The sequence below is a fragment of the Salvelinus namaycush genome, chromosome 14, assembly GCF_016432855.1.
Source record: "Salvelinus namaycush isolate Seneca chromosome 14, SaNama_1.0, whole genome shotgun sequence".
NCBI classification, from domain to species: domain Eukaryota; kingdom Metazoa; phylum Chordata; class Actinopteri; order Salmoniformes; family Salmonidae; genus Salvelinus; species Salvelinus namaycush.
The window spans coordinates 33680913-33695387 of NC_052320.1; the positions used below are offsets into that span (position 1 = coordinate 33680913).

At 41.2% G+C, this 14475-nt stretch overlaps 1 protein-coding gene across 2 annotated transcripts in view; it reads right to left on the minus strand.

Annotated features, from left to right (window-relative positions):
* The window catches only part of LOC120059419 (TBC1 domain family member 25-like), a 31861-nt gene that overhangs the window by 11206 nt on the left and 6180 nt on the right, over positions 1-14475 (minus strand). For both annotated transcript variants that reach the window (XM_039008455.1, XM_039008454.1), the window contains exon 2: positions 8770-8879. In XM_039008455.1, the coding sequence (XP_038864383.1) occupies positions 8770-8879 (110 nt within the window). The remainder of the gene's footprint in view (positions 1-8769; positions 8880-14475) is intronic.

Consider the following 14475-nt stretch of genomic DNA (forward strand, 5'->3'; position numbering starts at 1 on the left):
AGTCTGGTACGAGTCAACATGACAGCCGTGAGTTGGGGAGGAGTGAACACTTTGGGGCAGAGGTCAGATCAGAGGAAGTGAGGAAGAACAGATATCACTAAGGTTCTGTCAAGCAACAGAGATGCATTGACTATTCAGATGTGTAGGAGACTTAGAATAGGAGAAAGGGTTAAATAGCAGTGCTTGTGTGAATATGTCTTGTCTTATGCAGCTGTATTGACCCAATGGGTGAATAAACTTGGTCTAAGCGAATCGTCCGTGAAATTTTATAAAGGTTCATTTTAGTGATGCACGATATGACATTTTTGGCCGATATCAATATCCAATATTTTCCTTGCCACCGATATTTAACATTTTAGTGGCCTTAAGCATTCTAGTACAGTTAAATAGTTCACACACACACACAGCAGTCTAAGGCACTGCATCTCAGTGCAAGAGGCGTTACTACAGTCCCTGGTTTGAATCCAGGCTGTTTCACATTGGCCGTGATTGGGAGTCCCATCGGGCGGCGCACAATTGGCCCAGCGTCGTCCGGGTTTTGCCGGGGTAGGCCGTCATTGTAAATAAGAATTTGTTCTTACCTGACTTGCCAAGTTAAGGTTACACACCAAGTTATTTTGTTGGCATTTACATTCAGTACTGTGCATACGTTTTAGGCAGGTGTGAAAAAATCCTGGAAAGTAAGATTTTTTTTATTTTTTTAAAAAAAACACGTTAATAGATTATATTTATCAATTTACTAAATGCAAAGTGAGTTAACAGAAGAAAAATCTATATCAAAACAATATTTGGTGTGACCACCCTTTGCCTTCAAAACAGCATCAACTTCTTCTAGGTACACTTACACACAGTTTTTGAAGGAACTCGGCAGGTAGGTTCGCCTACATCTTGGAGAACTAACCACAGTTTTTCTGTGGATTTAGGCAGCATCAGGTGCTTCTCTCTCTTCATGTAATCCTAGACAGACTCGATGAGGTTGAGACCAGGGCTCTGTGGGGGCCATACCATCACTTCCAGGACTCCTTGTTCTTCTTTACACTGAAGATAGGAAAAAGGCATTAAGAACTGTATGTTTGGGGTCGTTGTCATGCTGCAGAATACATTTCGGGCCAATCAGATGCCTCCCTGATGGTATTGCATGATGGATAAGTATCTGCCTGTACTTCTCAGCATTGAGGAGACCATTAATTCTGACCAAATCCCCAACTCCATTTGCAGAAATGCAGCCCCAAACTTGCAAGGAACCTCCACCATACTTCACTGTTGCCCGCAGACACTCATTCGTGTACCGATCTCCAGCCCGTCGGTGAACAAACTGCCTTCTGCTACAGCCAAATATTTCCAATTTTGACTCATCAGTCCAGAGCAACTGCTGAAATTTTTCTTCACCCCCGTATATAGTTGAGTCGCTTGGCCTTGTTTCCACGTCGGAGGTATGGCTTTTTGGCTGCAAGTCTTCCATGACGGCCACTTCTGACCAGACTTCTCCAGACAGTAGATGGGTGTACCAGGGTCCCACTATTTTCTGCCAATTCTGAGCTGATGGCACTGCTGGACATCTTCCGATTGCGAAGGGAAGTAAACATGATGTGTCTTTCATCTGATGCAGTAAGTTTCCTTGGCCGACCACTGCGTCTATGGACCTCAACGTTGCCCGTTTCTTTGTGCTTCTTCAAGAGCTTGGACAGCACATCTGGGGAAACCCCTGTCTGCCTTGACATTTCTGCCTGGGAGAGACCATACTGATACAGTGTAACTACCTTGTGTCTTGTTGCTGTGCTCAGTCTTGCCATGGTATATGACTTGACAGTAAACTGTCTTCAGCAACCTCACCTTGTTAGCCGAGTTTGGCTGTTCCTCACCCAGGTTTATTCCTCCTACACAGCTGTTTTGGTTTCAGTTAATGATTGTGTTTCAACCTCCATATTGATGATCATTAGCACCCGTTTGGTATAATTGTTCAATCATACACCTGACTATATGCCTACAAAATCTCAGACTTTGTGCAAGTGTACCTACAAGAATTGAATTGACAATGACCCCAAAACATACAGCGAGTCATTAACTTCTTATGGCTGCAGGGGCAGTATTGAGTAGCTTGTATGAAAGGTGCACAGAGGTGCCCAGAGGAAACGGCCTGCTCCTCAGTCATAGTAGCTAATATTTGCATATTATTATTAGTATTGGATAGAAAACACTCTAAAGTTTCTAAAACTGTTTGAATTATGTCTGTGAGTATAACAGAACTCAAATGGCAGGCAAAAACCTGAGAAGTTCCACTTCCTGTTTGGATTTTTTCTGGGGGTGCTAGATTTTCAACCAAGCTATTTTCAACCAAGCTAAGATATTGATGAGTCACTTCCTACGGCTTCCACTAGATGTCAACAGTCAATAGAACTTTGTCTGATGACTCTAATGTGAAGGGGGGCCGAAGGAGACAGGAATTAGTCACCACTGCCACGAGCTGACCATACTTTGACCACGCGCGTTCACGTGATAGGCATCTCCGTTCCATCGCTCAACTGAAGTCAATCTAATTCTCCGGTTGGAATGTTATTCAAGATGTATGTTAACAACATTCTAAAGATTGATTCAGTACATCGTTTGACATGTTTCTACTGACTATTATGGAACTTTTGGACATTGTCACATTATAGTGGACGCGCTTTGTGACTTTGGAATTGTTTACCAAGCGCGCTAACCAAAGTAGCTAATTGGACATAAATAACGGACATTATCGAACAAATCAAGCATTTATTGTGGACCTGGGATTCCTAGGACTGCATTCTGATGAAGTTCATCAAAGGTAAGGAAACATTTATCATGTATTTTCTGGTTTCTGTTGACCCCAACATGGCGGCTAATTTGGCTATTGTTCTGAGCTCCGTCTCAGATTATAGCATGATTTGCTTTTTCCGTAAAGTTTTTTTGAAATCTGACACAGCGGTTGCATTAAGGAGAGGTATATCTATAATTCCATGTGTATAACTTGTATTATCATCTACATTTATGATGTGTATTTCTGTTGAAACGATGTGGCTATGCAAAAATCACTTGATGTTTTTGGAACTAGTGAATGTAACGCGCCAATGTAAACTCAGATTTTTTTTTATATAAATATGAACTTTATCAAACAAAACATGCATGTATTCTGTAACATGAAGTCCTATGAGTGTCATCTGATGAAGATCAAAGGTTAGTGATTAATTTTCTCTATTTCTGCTTTTTCTGACTGCTATCTTTCGCTGGAAAAATGGCTGCGCTTATTGTGGTTTGGTGGTGACCTAACATAAATCGTTTGTAGTGCTTTCGCTGAAAAGCATATTTGAAATCGGACACTTTGGTGGGATTAACAAGATTACCTTTAAAATGATATGACACATGTATGTTTGAGGAATTTTAATTATGGGATTTCTGCTGTTTGAATTTGGCGCCCTGCACTTTCACTGGCTGTTGTCATATCGATCCCGGTAGCGGGATTGCAGCCATAAGAAGTTTAAGAACTATCTTCAGCATAAAGAAGAACAAGGAGTCCTGGAAGTGAAGGTATGGCCCCCACAGAACCCTGATCTCAACAGCGAGTCTGTCTGGGATTACATGAAGAGAGAGAAGCACCCGAGGCTGCTTAAATCCACAGAAAAACTGTGGTTAGTTCTCCAAGATGTTTGGGCCAACCTATCTGCAGAGTTCCTTCAAAGACTGTGTGCAAGTGTACCTAGAAGAATTTGATGCTGTTTTGAAGGCAAAGAGTGGTCACACCAAATATTGATTTAATGTAGATTTTTCTTCTGTTCACTCACTTTGCATTTAGTAAATTGATAAATATAATCTATTAACGTGTCTATTTTTGAAAGCATTCTTAATTTACAGCATTTTTCCACACCTGCCTAAAACTCTTGCACAATACTACTGTATGTCACCATCACCAGTAAAACATTTTAAAACCAATTTCTTTCAATTACTTGGTGTGCTGTTTTGTTGTTCATTTGTTCAGTCGTTTAATTCTCAACCAGGACTTCTGATACTATGGAACGCTGTTAGGGTCTTTGCGTGTCAAATAATACAGGACCTGAATATGACTGCACGTCACATAATAATTTAATGCGTTCATTCATTTTCTACGTAGTTATTACACTACCACTCGTATTTCATGTCACGATTCATCGATACGTATGCTATGATGCTGGTAAAGTTGTCTCCCGCACCTACAGTGCTGGTCATTTAAAAAAAAGAAGCTGGATGCATACAATGTTCTCCCAAAAAACATAGTAAAATGACAATCTGTTTCAGTAGCTAACTATATAGCTAGCTGTCATCATCTCAAATAACCTAAATTTATAAGACAGTTCTTATTTGATTAATAGTGGTCGGACCCATCTATGTTAAGCTAATCACAATAAGGAATAGCCACAAGTGGAGTTTGCGGTTAGCCTTCAAAATAAAAGTATGACATTGACAGTGATGCAAATGAATACAAATAGTAGAATTATGCCATAATTGAATAGATCATGCTAAACGAGGTTGGAATGTTATATAAAAAACAAAATACAATAATTTGTTAATTTGACAAATCTGTTGAAATCACACTGGATGTATTATACTTTAGAATTGCATTGGGGGCAAACTTATTTCACTGTACAGCCTTAACTATGGATTGTGGATCAATGACATGGGGTATCAAGTCTACTCAGTGACACCCAGAGAACATTAGCGTAGTAGCTCTTATTGCGGGACTCTGAAACAACTCAATTGAGCCACATTTATTGTCAACCTGTGTGTATTGAACACTATTCCTGAGGAAAAACAATACTGCGTGGATGTTTGAGTCTGATAACTCAGAGGCGGATGTTGGGGAAAAAATCTCTTGGGTATTGAGTAGACTGAAACCCCATTTCATTGATCCCCAATCCTTACATGCTGACCAGACCGGACACGTCGCATGCGCGAGCGTCGCAAAATACATTTTGAAATCCATGTTATTCAATTATTGCGCCAACTAGCGTCTGCGTTGCCAAGAGCTAAAATAGAAGTCATTCCTATTTCTGACACAGATCGCACTGCAAGTCCTGCCTCTCCCATCTCCTGCCTCTCCCATCTCCTCATTGGTTTATAGAAGCAGGTACCCACGTGGGTGATTGAAAGACGAAATGTTTTGCCGGTTGTCGTGGTAATACTATGAAAGTGTAGATGCCAATCACCATATAAGTTCAAAGATGAAAAAGCCTGGAAGGAGGCGAGATGACTAGAAACGATTCGGTTGGCCGTTTTGTGTGTGGATTAATTGTCGGAGTAGAGGACCTTGTGCATTTCAGGTAAAATAACAACTCAATGTTTATATCCCAGGACAAATTAGCTAGCAACAGCAAGCTAGCTAAATAGGACAAATTGGCTATCAAGTGCAAGCTAACTAGCTCAATTGCCATACATGTTTAATGCTTTTCGACCTGTCCCCAAATTAATGTCATTGGTTCAGAGTTTGTTTTGATATTTTAACCTGTGTGTCATGATCGCCTTTGGTGTAGGGGGACAAAATAAATTAATGCACGATGGCGCACGCGCGCAGCCGGTTTGGGTTCCATGTTAGATAAAGCTGTACAGTGCAATCACTTTCAAAAGAGGAACTTTTATTTTGAAGGCAAATGGCAAATTCCAGTATTGTGTCTAATCCTTATTGTGGCTAGCTTCACAACACATAACCCGGTCCGGTCGAGCATCACTAGCCAGATGAAGCTAGCTGGCTGCTTATGACGTTAGCTTTGGGCAACAGGGTTTAGTAGCTGGCTAGCCATTTATTTTCATGAACTAAAGTTCAATTTCAATAGGCAGACACCAATACATACTCACAAGGATTCCTAAATCATTGCTAAGAATAATGAAAATGACTGCAGCTTCTACTGGTCATTGTTTTCAGGCTGGTTGTATCGGTGCTAGCTAGGTACCAAGCTAAAGCTAGCTACCCCAGAAGTTGCGGTCGAACAAATAATGCTTTATTACCAACGCGGTATTGTAAAACACATCGTTCGTGGCCGGTGTTTGCTTGTTTGCAGACTTCTTTGTACAGCTTTGACAGTGCTACTGATAGTAGGGGCGGCTTTCCATGCTTGCACGTGCAAATTCAGAACAACATTCTATAATAGAACTGTGTTATTTGACGTGTATCTTTTTTGCCACGCAAAGACCCAAACAGCATTCCATAGCATGTCGTGAAGCTAATAGCACTGACGCTATTACTGTGCAACTCTGGTAGGGCAACACTCGCGATGGCCTGCCAGTCCACCCATTATGCCATCATTGACTTGAACGGGGACGCCAATTTTATTTCTATGGCAGCACATGCAGTCAGGAGCGGAGGAAAGGAGAAAATGTGCGTCAAAAACATAAATAAAATGTGGCTGGCCAAATACCATCATCCAAAATTTCATGACAGTCACAGCCCTAACACAGCCAACACAAAAAAAGAGTAACTGAGAACAATATACAAAAGGGCGAACTTAGTGCATGTCCCCCCCCTTCATCATATCCAATTAGTAGTTACCGTCTTGTCACATCGCTGCAACTCCCGTACAGACTCAGGAGAGGCAAAGGTTGAGAGCTGTGCATCCTCCGAAACACAACCCCGCCAAACCACACTGCTTCTTGACACAATGCACGCTTAACACGGAAGCCAGGCGCACCAATGTGTCGGAGAAAGCATTGTACACCTGGCAACCGCGTCAGCCTGCATGCGCCCGGCCCGCCACAGGAGTCGCTAGATCGCGATAGGACAAGTACGCTGGGCGGTATACCGTATTTTATGATATACTAGAATTGATGCAAGGTCGGTTTGTATTTTTACTTTACCTTCTATACCGGTATTTGAATGTTTGGTTTGTTAAATGTGATACGCCACGTGTAATATCAATTTTTATAGTTTACTTCGCTACTTGAGTCATCTCTCTCCGCTCTTTGTCTTAGTGCCACTTTCCACACAGACCTAGCCACGCCCCCGTCACTCAAGGAACGCATTTGATGTTCTTCAAAGATGTTCTTCAACCACGAGAAACTTGCGTTCAGTCTGCATGGTCAATGCAGCACATGCAACAATGTTGTTGACAACAATGCTGTTTTCACTTTACTTCTTATTATGAATCCACTAGCCCTAATTAGACGCTAATTGTTAGCCGCTAATGCTAATAGCTTATAAATGTACTGAGTAAGAGCAAACATAGCTAGCTAATACATCCTGATAATACCAGTGATGGTGTAGAACTAAATCAGCATGTTTGTGCAACAGTATCTTCTAAATCAAGAGGAATATGCAAAGCAAGAATGTTAGCTACATGAAGTAGCTAAGAGAAAACATCCAATGTAGCCAAAGCTTATAGGGTCCCCTTGGAAACACTTAAGTTCCTACCCTGTCACAATAACTCCTCCCTGGCATTTTAATTCGTTGTCATCTCAAACAATGTAATCAAAGTGGCCACTATTATATTCTAACTATAGAATAGTCATTCTATTTCTATGATTCCAACAGTTTTGCTCTAATTCGCAAGTCAAATCGTGATTACAACATTTGGTTAAAAATAAGTCCTGGATTATTTGCCCATATCGTGCAGCCCTATGTGGCAGTGTGGAAATTATCTCAATTGAGCAGTGGTGTAAAGTACTTAAGTAGAAATACTTTAAAGTACTACTTAAGTTTTTTTGTTGTTGGTATCTGTACTTTATTTTTGACAGCTTTACTTCACTACATTCCTAAAGAAAATACTTTTTACTCCATACATTTCCCTGACACCTAAAAGTACTCGTTACATTTTGAATGCTTAGCAGACCAGGCAAATGGTCCAATTCATGCACTTGTCAAGAGAACATCCCTGGTCATCTACTGCCTCTGATCTGGAGGACTCACTAAACACAAATGCTTTGTTTGTAAATTATGTCTGAGTGTTGGAGTGTGCCCCTGGCTATCTGTAAATTAAAAAAAAAATATATATATATATATATATATATATATATATATATATATATTCTTTAAATGGTGCCATCTTGTTTGCTTAATATAAGGAATTTGAAATGATTTATACTTTTTCTTTTGATAATTAAGTACATTTTTTCAATTACATTTACTTTGATACTTAAGTATATTTAAAACCAAATACTTTTACTCAAGTAATATTTTACTGGGTGACTTTCACTTTTACTTGAGTCATTTTCTATTATGGTATCTTCACTTTTACTCAAGTATGACAAATTGGGTGCTTTTTCCACCACTGCAATTGAGTGCAGGAAATGCTGAAATGCTAAGTGCTGAAATTTGTTTGGTTGAAGTTGAATTGAACAGTATAAACCAATCAGAATGGAGAAAGACTCATTGAAATCACTTAGAATGTATGTGTTGCCACCCTACGATCACTCACTACTCATAAAGCAAATGTAGAACTTTTATTATTCAAAAACAAAAAATACCGTCAAATACCATCATACCGTCCATTTAAAAAAAAAAAGAATACTGTGATATAATATTTTGGCCATATCGCCCAGCCCTAGGGACAAGGACATCACGGCCGGCCAAACCCTCCCCTAACCCGGACGGCGCTGGGGCAATTGTGTGTCGCCTCATGGGTCTCCCGGTCACGGCCGGCTGCGACACAACTCGGTATTGAATCAGGATCTGTAGTAACGCAGCTAGCACTGTGAAGCCTGGGGCTGCCCACTTTTATGCACCTCCGATATTCTGCTTGCCATGTCAATCAACAACACTGTAGACATTACGATGTTGATGCTCCTCACCCATTTAACTCAAAGGCTCGGATGAGGATGTGCTGTAGCACCTCTAGTGATGTTATCTGAGGATCCACAGCAAACGAGCGGAGCTCCACTGGCAGCATCCCCTCCCACTTCTGAGGAAAGTGAGAAACAATCATGTAATTGTAACCATTAATTGTAGGCCCATTTTATAACATCTGTTAATCCCCAAATCAAATTTTATTAGTCACATGGGCCGAATACAACAGGTGGTGTAGTAGACCTTACAGTGAAATATCTTACTTATGAGCCCCTAACCAACAATGCAGTTCCCAAAAAATATATGGATAAGAATAAGAGAAAAGTAACAAGTAATTAAAGAGCAGCAGTAAAAAACAATAGCGAGACTATATACGGGGGGGTACCAATACAGAGTCAATGTGCGGGGGCACCGGTTAGTTGAGGTAGTATGTACATGTAGGTAGAGTTATTAAAGTGACTATGTATAGATGACAACAAAGAGTAGCAGTGGTGTACAGGAGAGGGGGGGGGGGCAATGCAAATAGTCTAGGTAGCCATTTGATTAGATGTTCAGGAGTCTTATGGCTTGGTGGTAGAAGCTGTTTAGAAGCCTCTTGGACCTAGACTTGGTGCTCCGGTACCGCTTGCCATGCGGTAGCAGAGAGAACAGTCTATGACTAGGGTGGCTGGAGTCTGTCAATTTTTAGGGCCTTCCTCTATATCAGGCGGTGTCAAAGGTCCTGGATGGCAGGAAGCTTGGCCCCAGTGATGTACTGGGCCGTTCGCACTTCCCTCTGTAGTGCCTTGTGGTCGGAGGCCGAGCAGTTGCCATACCAGGCAGTGATGCAACCAGTCCGGATGCTCTCGATGGTGCAGCTGTAGAACCTTTTGAGGAATTGAGGACCCATGCAAAATCTTTTCAGTCTTCTGAGGTGGAATAGGTTTTGTTGTGCCCTCTTCACGACTGTCTTGGTGTGCTTGGACCATGTTAGTTTGTTGGTGATGTGGACACCAAGGAACTTGAAGCTCTCAACCTGCTCCACTGCAGCCCGTCGATGAGAATGGGGGCGTGCTCGGTCCTCTTTTTCCTGTAGTCCACAAATCATCTCCAAAATCATGTGACTGAATCAATTTCATTCTTCCTTTCCAATCAAAAGGCTAGCCTGGGTTTCAGACTGATAGTTTAGAAATGTATTGTAACTAAATTCTCAGTTTAGAACCCAGGCTACCAGTCTAGAACCAAAAGGCAACAACAAAATGTAAATGTAATGCATAGCAGACTGACCTTTTACAATCTTTTTATTTTGTACAATGAATGGGTTGTATACCAAATAAGGCGTAGGCTGTGTGTGCCACAAGACAGCAGAAACACCCACTTTTAACTTACTAGCTGACGTGTCACTAGCTACATCATGGAGTTCTCAATGGAGTCGAATTGCGATGAGTTTTGGCGGAGTATACCTCCGACTAGGCCTACATCGAGTCGGTAACCTGTTGCCTTTTCTTTGGGTGCTGCAATCCGTAGTTTGATAAAAACGTTATTCAATGTGATCTGTCAAATTGCACCGGCTAATCCACTGTTTTCCAAAGTTAGCGACTTCCAAACCTGCATTACCACTCGATACATTTATAAATAATTATTTACGGCTTACTGTGTACCTGTCCTTGTCATAGAGTTGTCCGTCGGAGTTGGAATGCATAGTTTTTATTTAAAGAATTGCATTCTATGCACCCCTTACCGAAACGGAAAAAAAACTTGCCGTGCAATGACGGGCTGCTACTTCTCCGTTAACAAACAGCTCCTTTGGCTGAGGCTGCGTAAAATAATTTCAGTCAAAAACTATTGATTGCAGCACCCAAAGAAAAGAACGCAGATATACAGGACAAACATAGGTAAGAGGAATGCATTAAAGAATGGACATTTTTACAAGTATCGACTGTTGTATTCGGAAGTAGGCCTAAACTCCGCCAAAACGCTTCGCAACTCAACTCCATTGAGCTGTACAGTTGAAGTCGGAAGTTTACATACACCTTAGCCAACTACATTTAAACTCAGTTTCTCACAATTCCTGACATTTAATCCTAGTAAAAATGTCCTGTTTTAGGACTTCTCACCACTTTATTTTAAGAATGTGAAATGTCAGAATAGTAGTAGAGAGAATCAATTATTTCAGCTTTTATTTCTTTCATCACATTCCCAGTGGGTCAGAAGTTTACATACACTCAATTAGTATTTGGTAGCATTGTCTTTAAATTGTTTAACTTGGGTCAAACGTTTTGGGTAGCCTTCCACAAGCTTCCCACAATAAGTTGGGTGAATTTTGGCCCATTCCTCCTGACAGAGCTGGTGTAACTGAGTCAGGTTTGTAGACCTCCTCGCTCGCACATGCTTTTTCAGTTCTTCCTACAAATTTTCTATGGGATTGAGGTCAGGGCTTTGTGATGGCCACTCCAATACCTTGACTTTGTTGACCTTAAGCCATTCTGCCACAACTTTGGAAGTATGCTTGGGGTCATTGTCCATTTGGAAGACCCATTTGCGACCAAGCTTTAACTTCCTGTCTGATGTCTTGAGATGTTGCTTCAATATATCCACATAATTTGCCTTCCTCATGATGCCATCTATTTTGTGAAGTGCACCAGTCCCTCCTGCAGCAAAGCACCCCCACAACATGATGCTGCCACCCCCGTGCTTCACGGTTGGGATGGTGCTCGTCGGCTTGCAAGCCTCCCCCTTTTCCCTCCAAACATAACAATGGTCATTATGGCCAAACAGTTGTATTTTTGTTTCATCAGACCAGAGGACATTTCTCCAAAAAGTACAATCTTTGTCCCTATGTGCAGTTGCAAACCGTAGTCTGGATTTTTTATGGCGGTTTTGGAACAGTGGCTTCTTCCTTGCTGAGCGGCCTTTCAGGTTATGTCGATATAGGACTCATTTTACTGTGGTTATAGATACTTTTGTACCGGTTTCCTCCAGCATCTTCACAAGGTCCTTTGCTGTTGTTCTGGGATTGAATTGCACTTTTCGCACCAAAGTACGTTCATCTCTAGGAGACTAAACGCATCTCCTTCCTCAGCGTAATGACGGCTGCGTGGTCCCATGGTGTTCATACTTGCGTACTATTGTTTGTACGGATGAACGTGGTACCTTCAGGCATTTGGAAATTGCTCCCAAGGATGAACCAGACTTGTGGAGGTCTAATTATAAGTGAAATAATCTGTCTGTAAACAATTGTTGGAAAAAGTACTTGTGTCATTCACAAAGTAGATGTCCTAACCGACTTGCCAAAACTATAGCTTGTTAACAAGAAATTTGTGGAGTGGTTGAAAAACAAGTTTTAATGACTCCAACCTAAGTGTATGTAAACTTCCGACTTCAACTGTATATAGAGCACCACAGTAAGGTCGGTCTTATGTAGTAAAATTTTAAATTGTGTTTTTTTTACATTGGATAAAAGTAGAGACTCAGAGCTACAAAATTGTATATCATACTGCATTTGAGGAACAATGGGGAAGTAATTCTGCTTTGAAAGTTGATAAACTTGTAAACTCACTTTTGAGAAAATGGCCTTTGAATGTTTTGGTATCTAGTGAAGAGCTCTTCTTTTTTTGGTAAATATATATATCCATATACATACATACTTTTTTTTTTTTTTAGAATATACCTTTATTATCCCCCGCAAACCCTACCACCCTTCCCCCAATTGGAGTAAACTAATAAACATTAACACTTAGGCTTCTACCTTCAGTTTACACATCTTAGACACAATCTATTTTACAATAGTTATATTTGGTTTGTTTTTAGTCCTTCCTCTATTTCTTATGTCCATCCAGTTTGATTTCTATTTGTAACTGTGATATTTCACAACATTTCTGAACCTATATACATTTTACAGATCCCGTATGTTTTACATTGGTTATCTTGTTGTTTAGTCCCACCCTTCAGCTCCATTCAACCCCTCCAATCTATCTCTTAACACCATCCATTTTGGATTTCTATTTGCCATATATTTTTCAACTGTGCTGTAATGCTTCACAAAAGTACTGACCCTTTCTATTCTCATAGCTTCTACAGATTGTAAATTAAAAATATTTTTTTTTGCTAAAATAATTTTATTGATTGACTATGGCTTTTCAAATCACCCAGTATTGCTATCTGCAGCGTTAGTTCTAGGCAAATGTTGTAATTCTTCAGCCATTCCTGTACCTGTGACCAAAAACGAGCTACATATGGACAATACCAAAATAAATGATCTAATGACTGCCTCCTCACAGCAAAATCTGTGAAATTCTGTGAAAATCTGCTAAAGTAATTTAAATTGAGAAATTTGAAGTTTTGAATCCGGCGTTGTTTTACGTATCAATTCATAAACCATGTCTCTTCCCAACTCTTCTGCAATTTATAATGGCACAGCTGTCAGTTTTTTGGTCCTTAAATTAAATTGGTATATGTTTGAATTTATCACACTTTTCTTTAACCATTTATGTTCTTTAATGCAGGGCCAACATACAAGTTCCTTACTTTTTCCCCCTTCTACTTGCCTCTTCCATTTTTGTGGTAATGCTGCAATTAGTTGGGCAGAGCAAACATTTCCATATGTCTGTGTTAGCTGCATGTGTGACATAACTCCACCAGTCCTATTTATGATATCATTCACAAAAATTATACCTTTTTTAAACATTTCTTCAAAAAAAAAATTTAAAAAATAATATCAATTAGTACACTGCTCAAAAAAATAAAGGGAACACTTAAACAACACAATGTAACTCCAAGTCAATCACACTTCTGTGAAATCAAACTGTCCACTTAGGAAGCAACACTGATTGACAATAAATTTCACATGCTGTTGTGCAAATGGAATAGACAACAGGTGGAAATTATAGGCAATTAGCAAGACACCCCCAATAAAGGAGTGGTTCTGCAGGTGGTGACCACAGACCACTTCTCAGTTCCTATGCTTCCTGGCTGATGTTTTGGTCACTTTTGAATGCTGGCGGTGCTTTCACTCTAGTGGTAGCATGAGACGGAGTCTACAACCCACACAAGTGGCTCAGGTAGTGCAGCTCATCCAGGATGGCACATCAATGCGAGCTGTGGCAAGAAGGTTTGCTGTGTCTGTCAGCGTAGTGTCCAGAGCATGGAGGCGCTACCAGGAGACAGGCCAGTACATCAGGAGACGTGGAGGAGGCCGTAGGAGGGCAACAACCCAGCAGCAGGACCGCTACCTCTGCCTTTGTGCAAGGAGGAGCACTGCCAGAGCCCTGCAAAATGACCTCCAGCAGGCCACAAATGTGCATGTGTCTGCTCAAACGGTCAGAAACAGACTCCATGAGGGTGGTATGAGGGCCCGACGTCCACAGGTGGGGGTTGTGCTTACAGCCCAACACCGTGCAGGACGTTTGGCATTTGCCAGAGAACACCAAGATTGGCAAATTCGCCACTGGCGCCCTGTGCTCTTCACAGATGAAAGCAGGTTCACACTGAGCACATGAGCACATGTGACAGACGTGGCAGAGTCTGGAGACGCTGTGGAGAACGTTCTGCTGCCTGCAACATCCTCCAGCATGACCGGTTTGGCGGTGGGTCAGTCATGGTGTGGGGTGGCATTTCTTTGGGGGGCCGCACAGCCCTCCATGTGCTCGCCAGAGGTAGCCTGACTGCCATTAGGTACCGAGATGAGATCCTCAGACCCCTTGTGAGACCATATGCTGGTGCGGTTGGCCCTG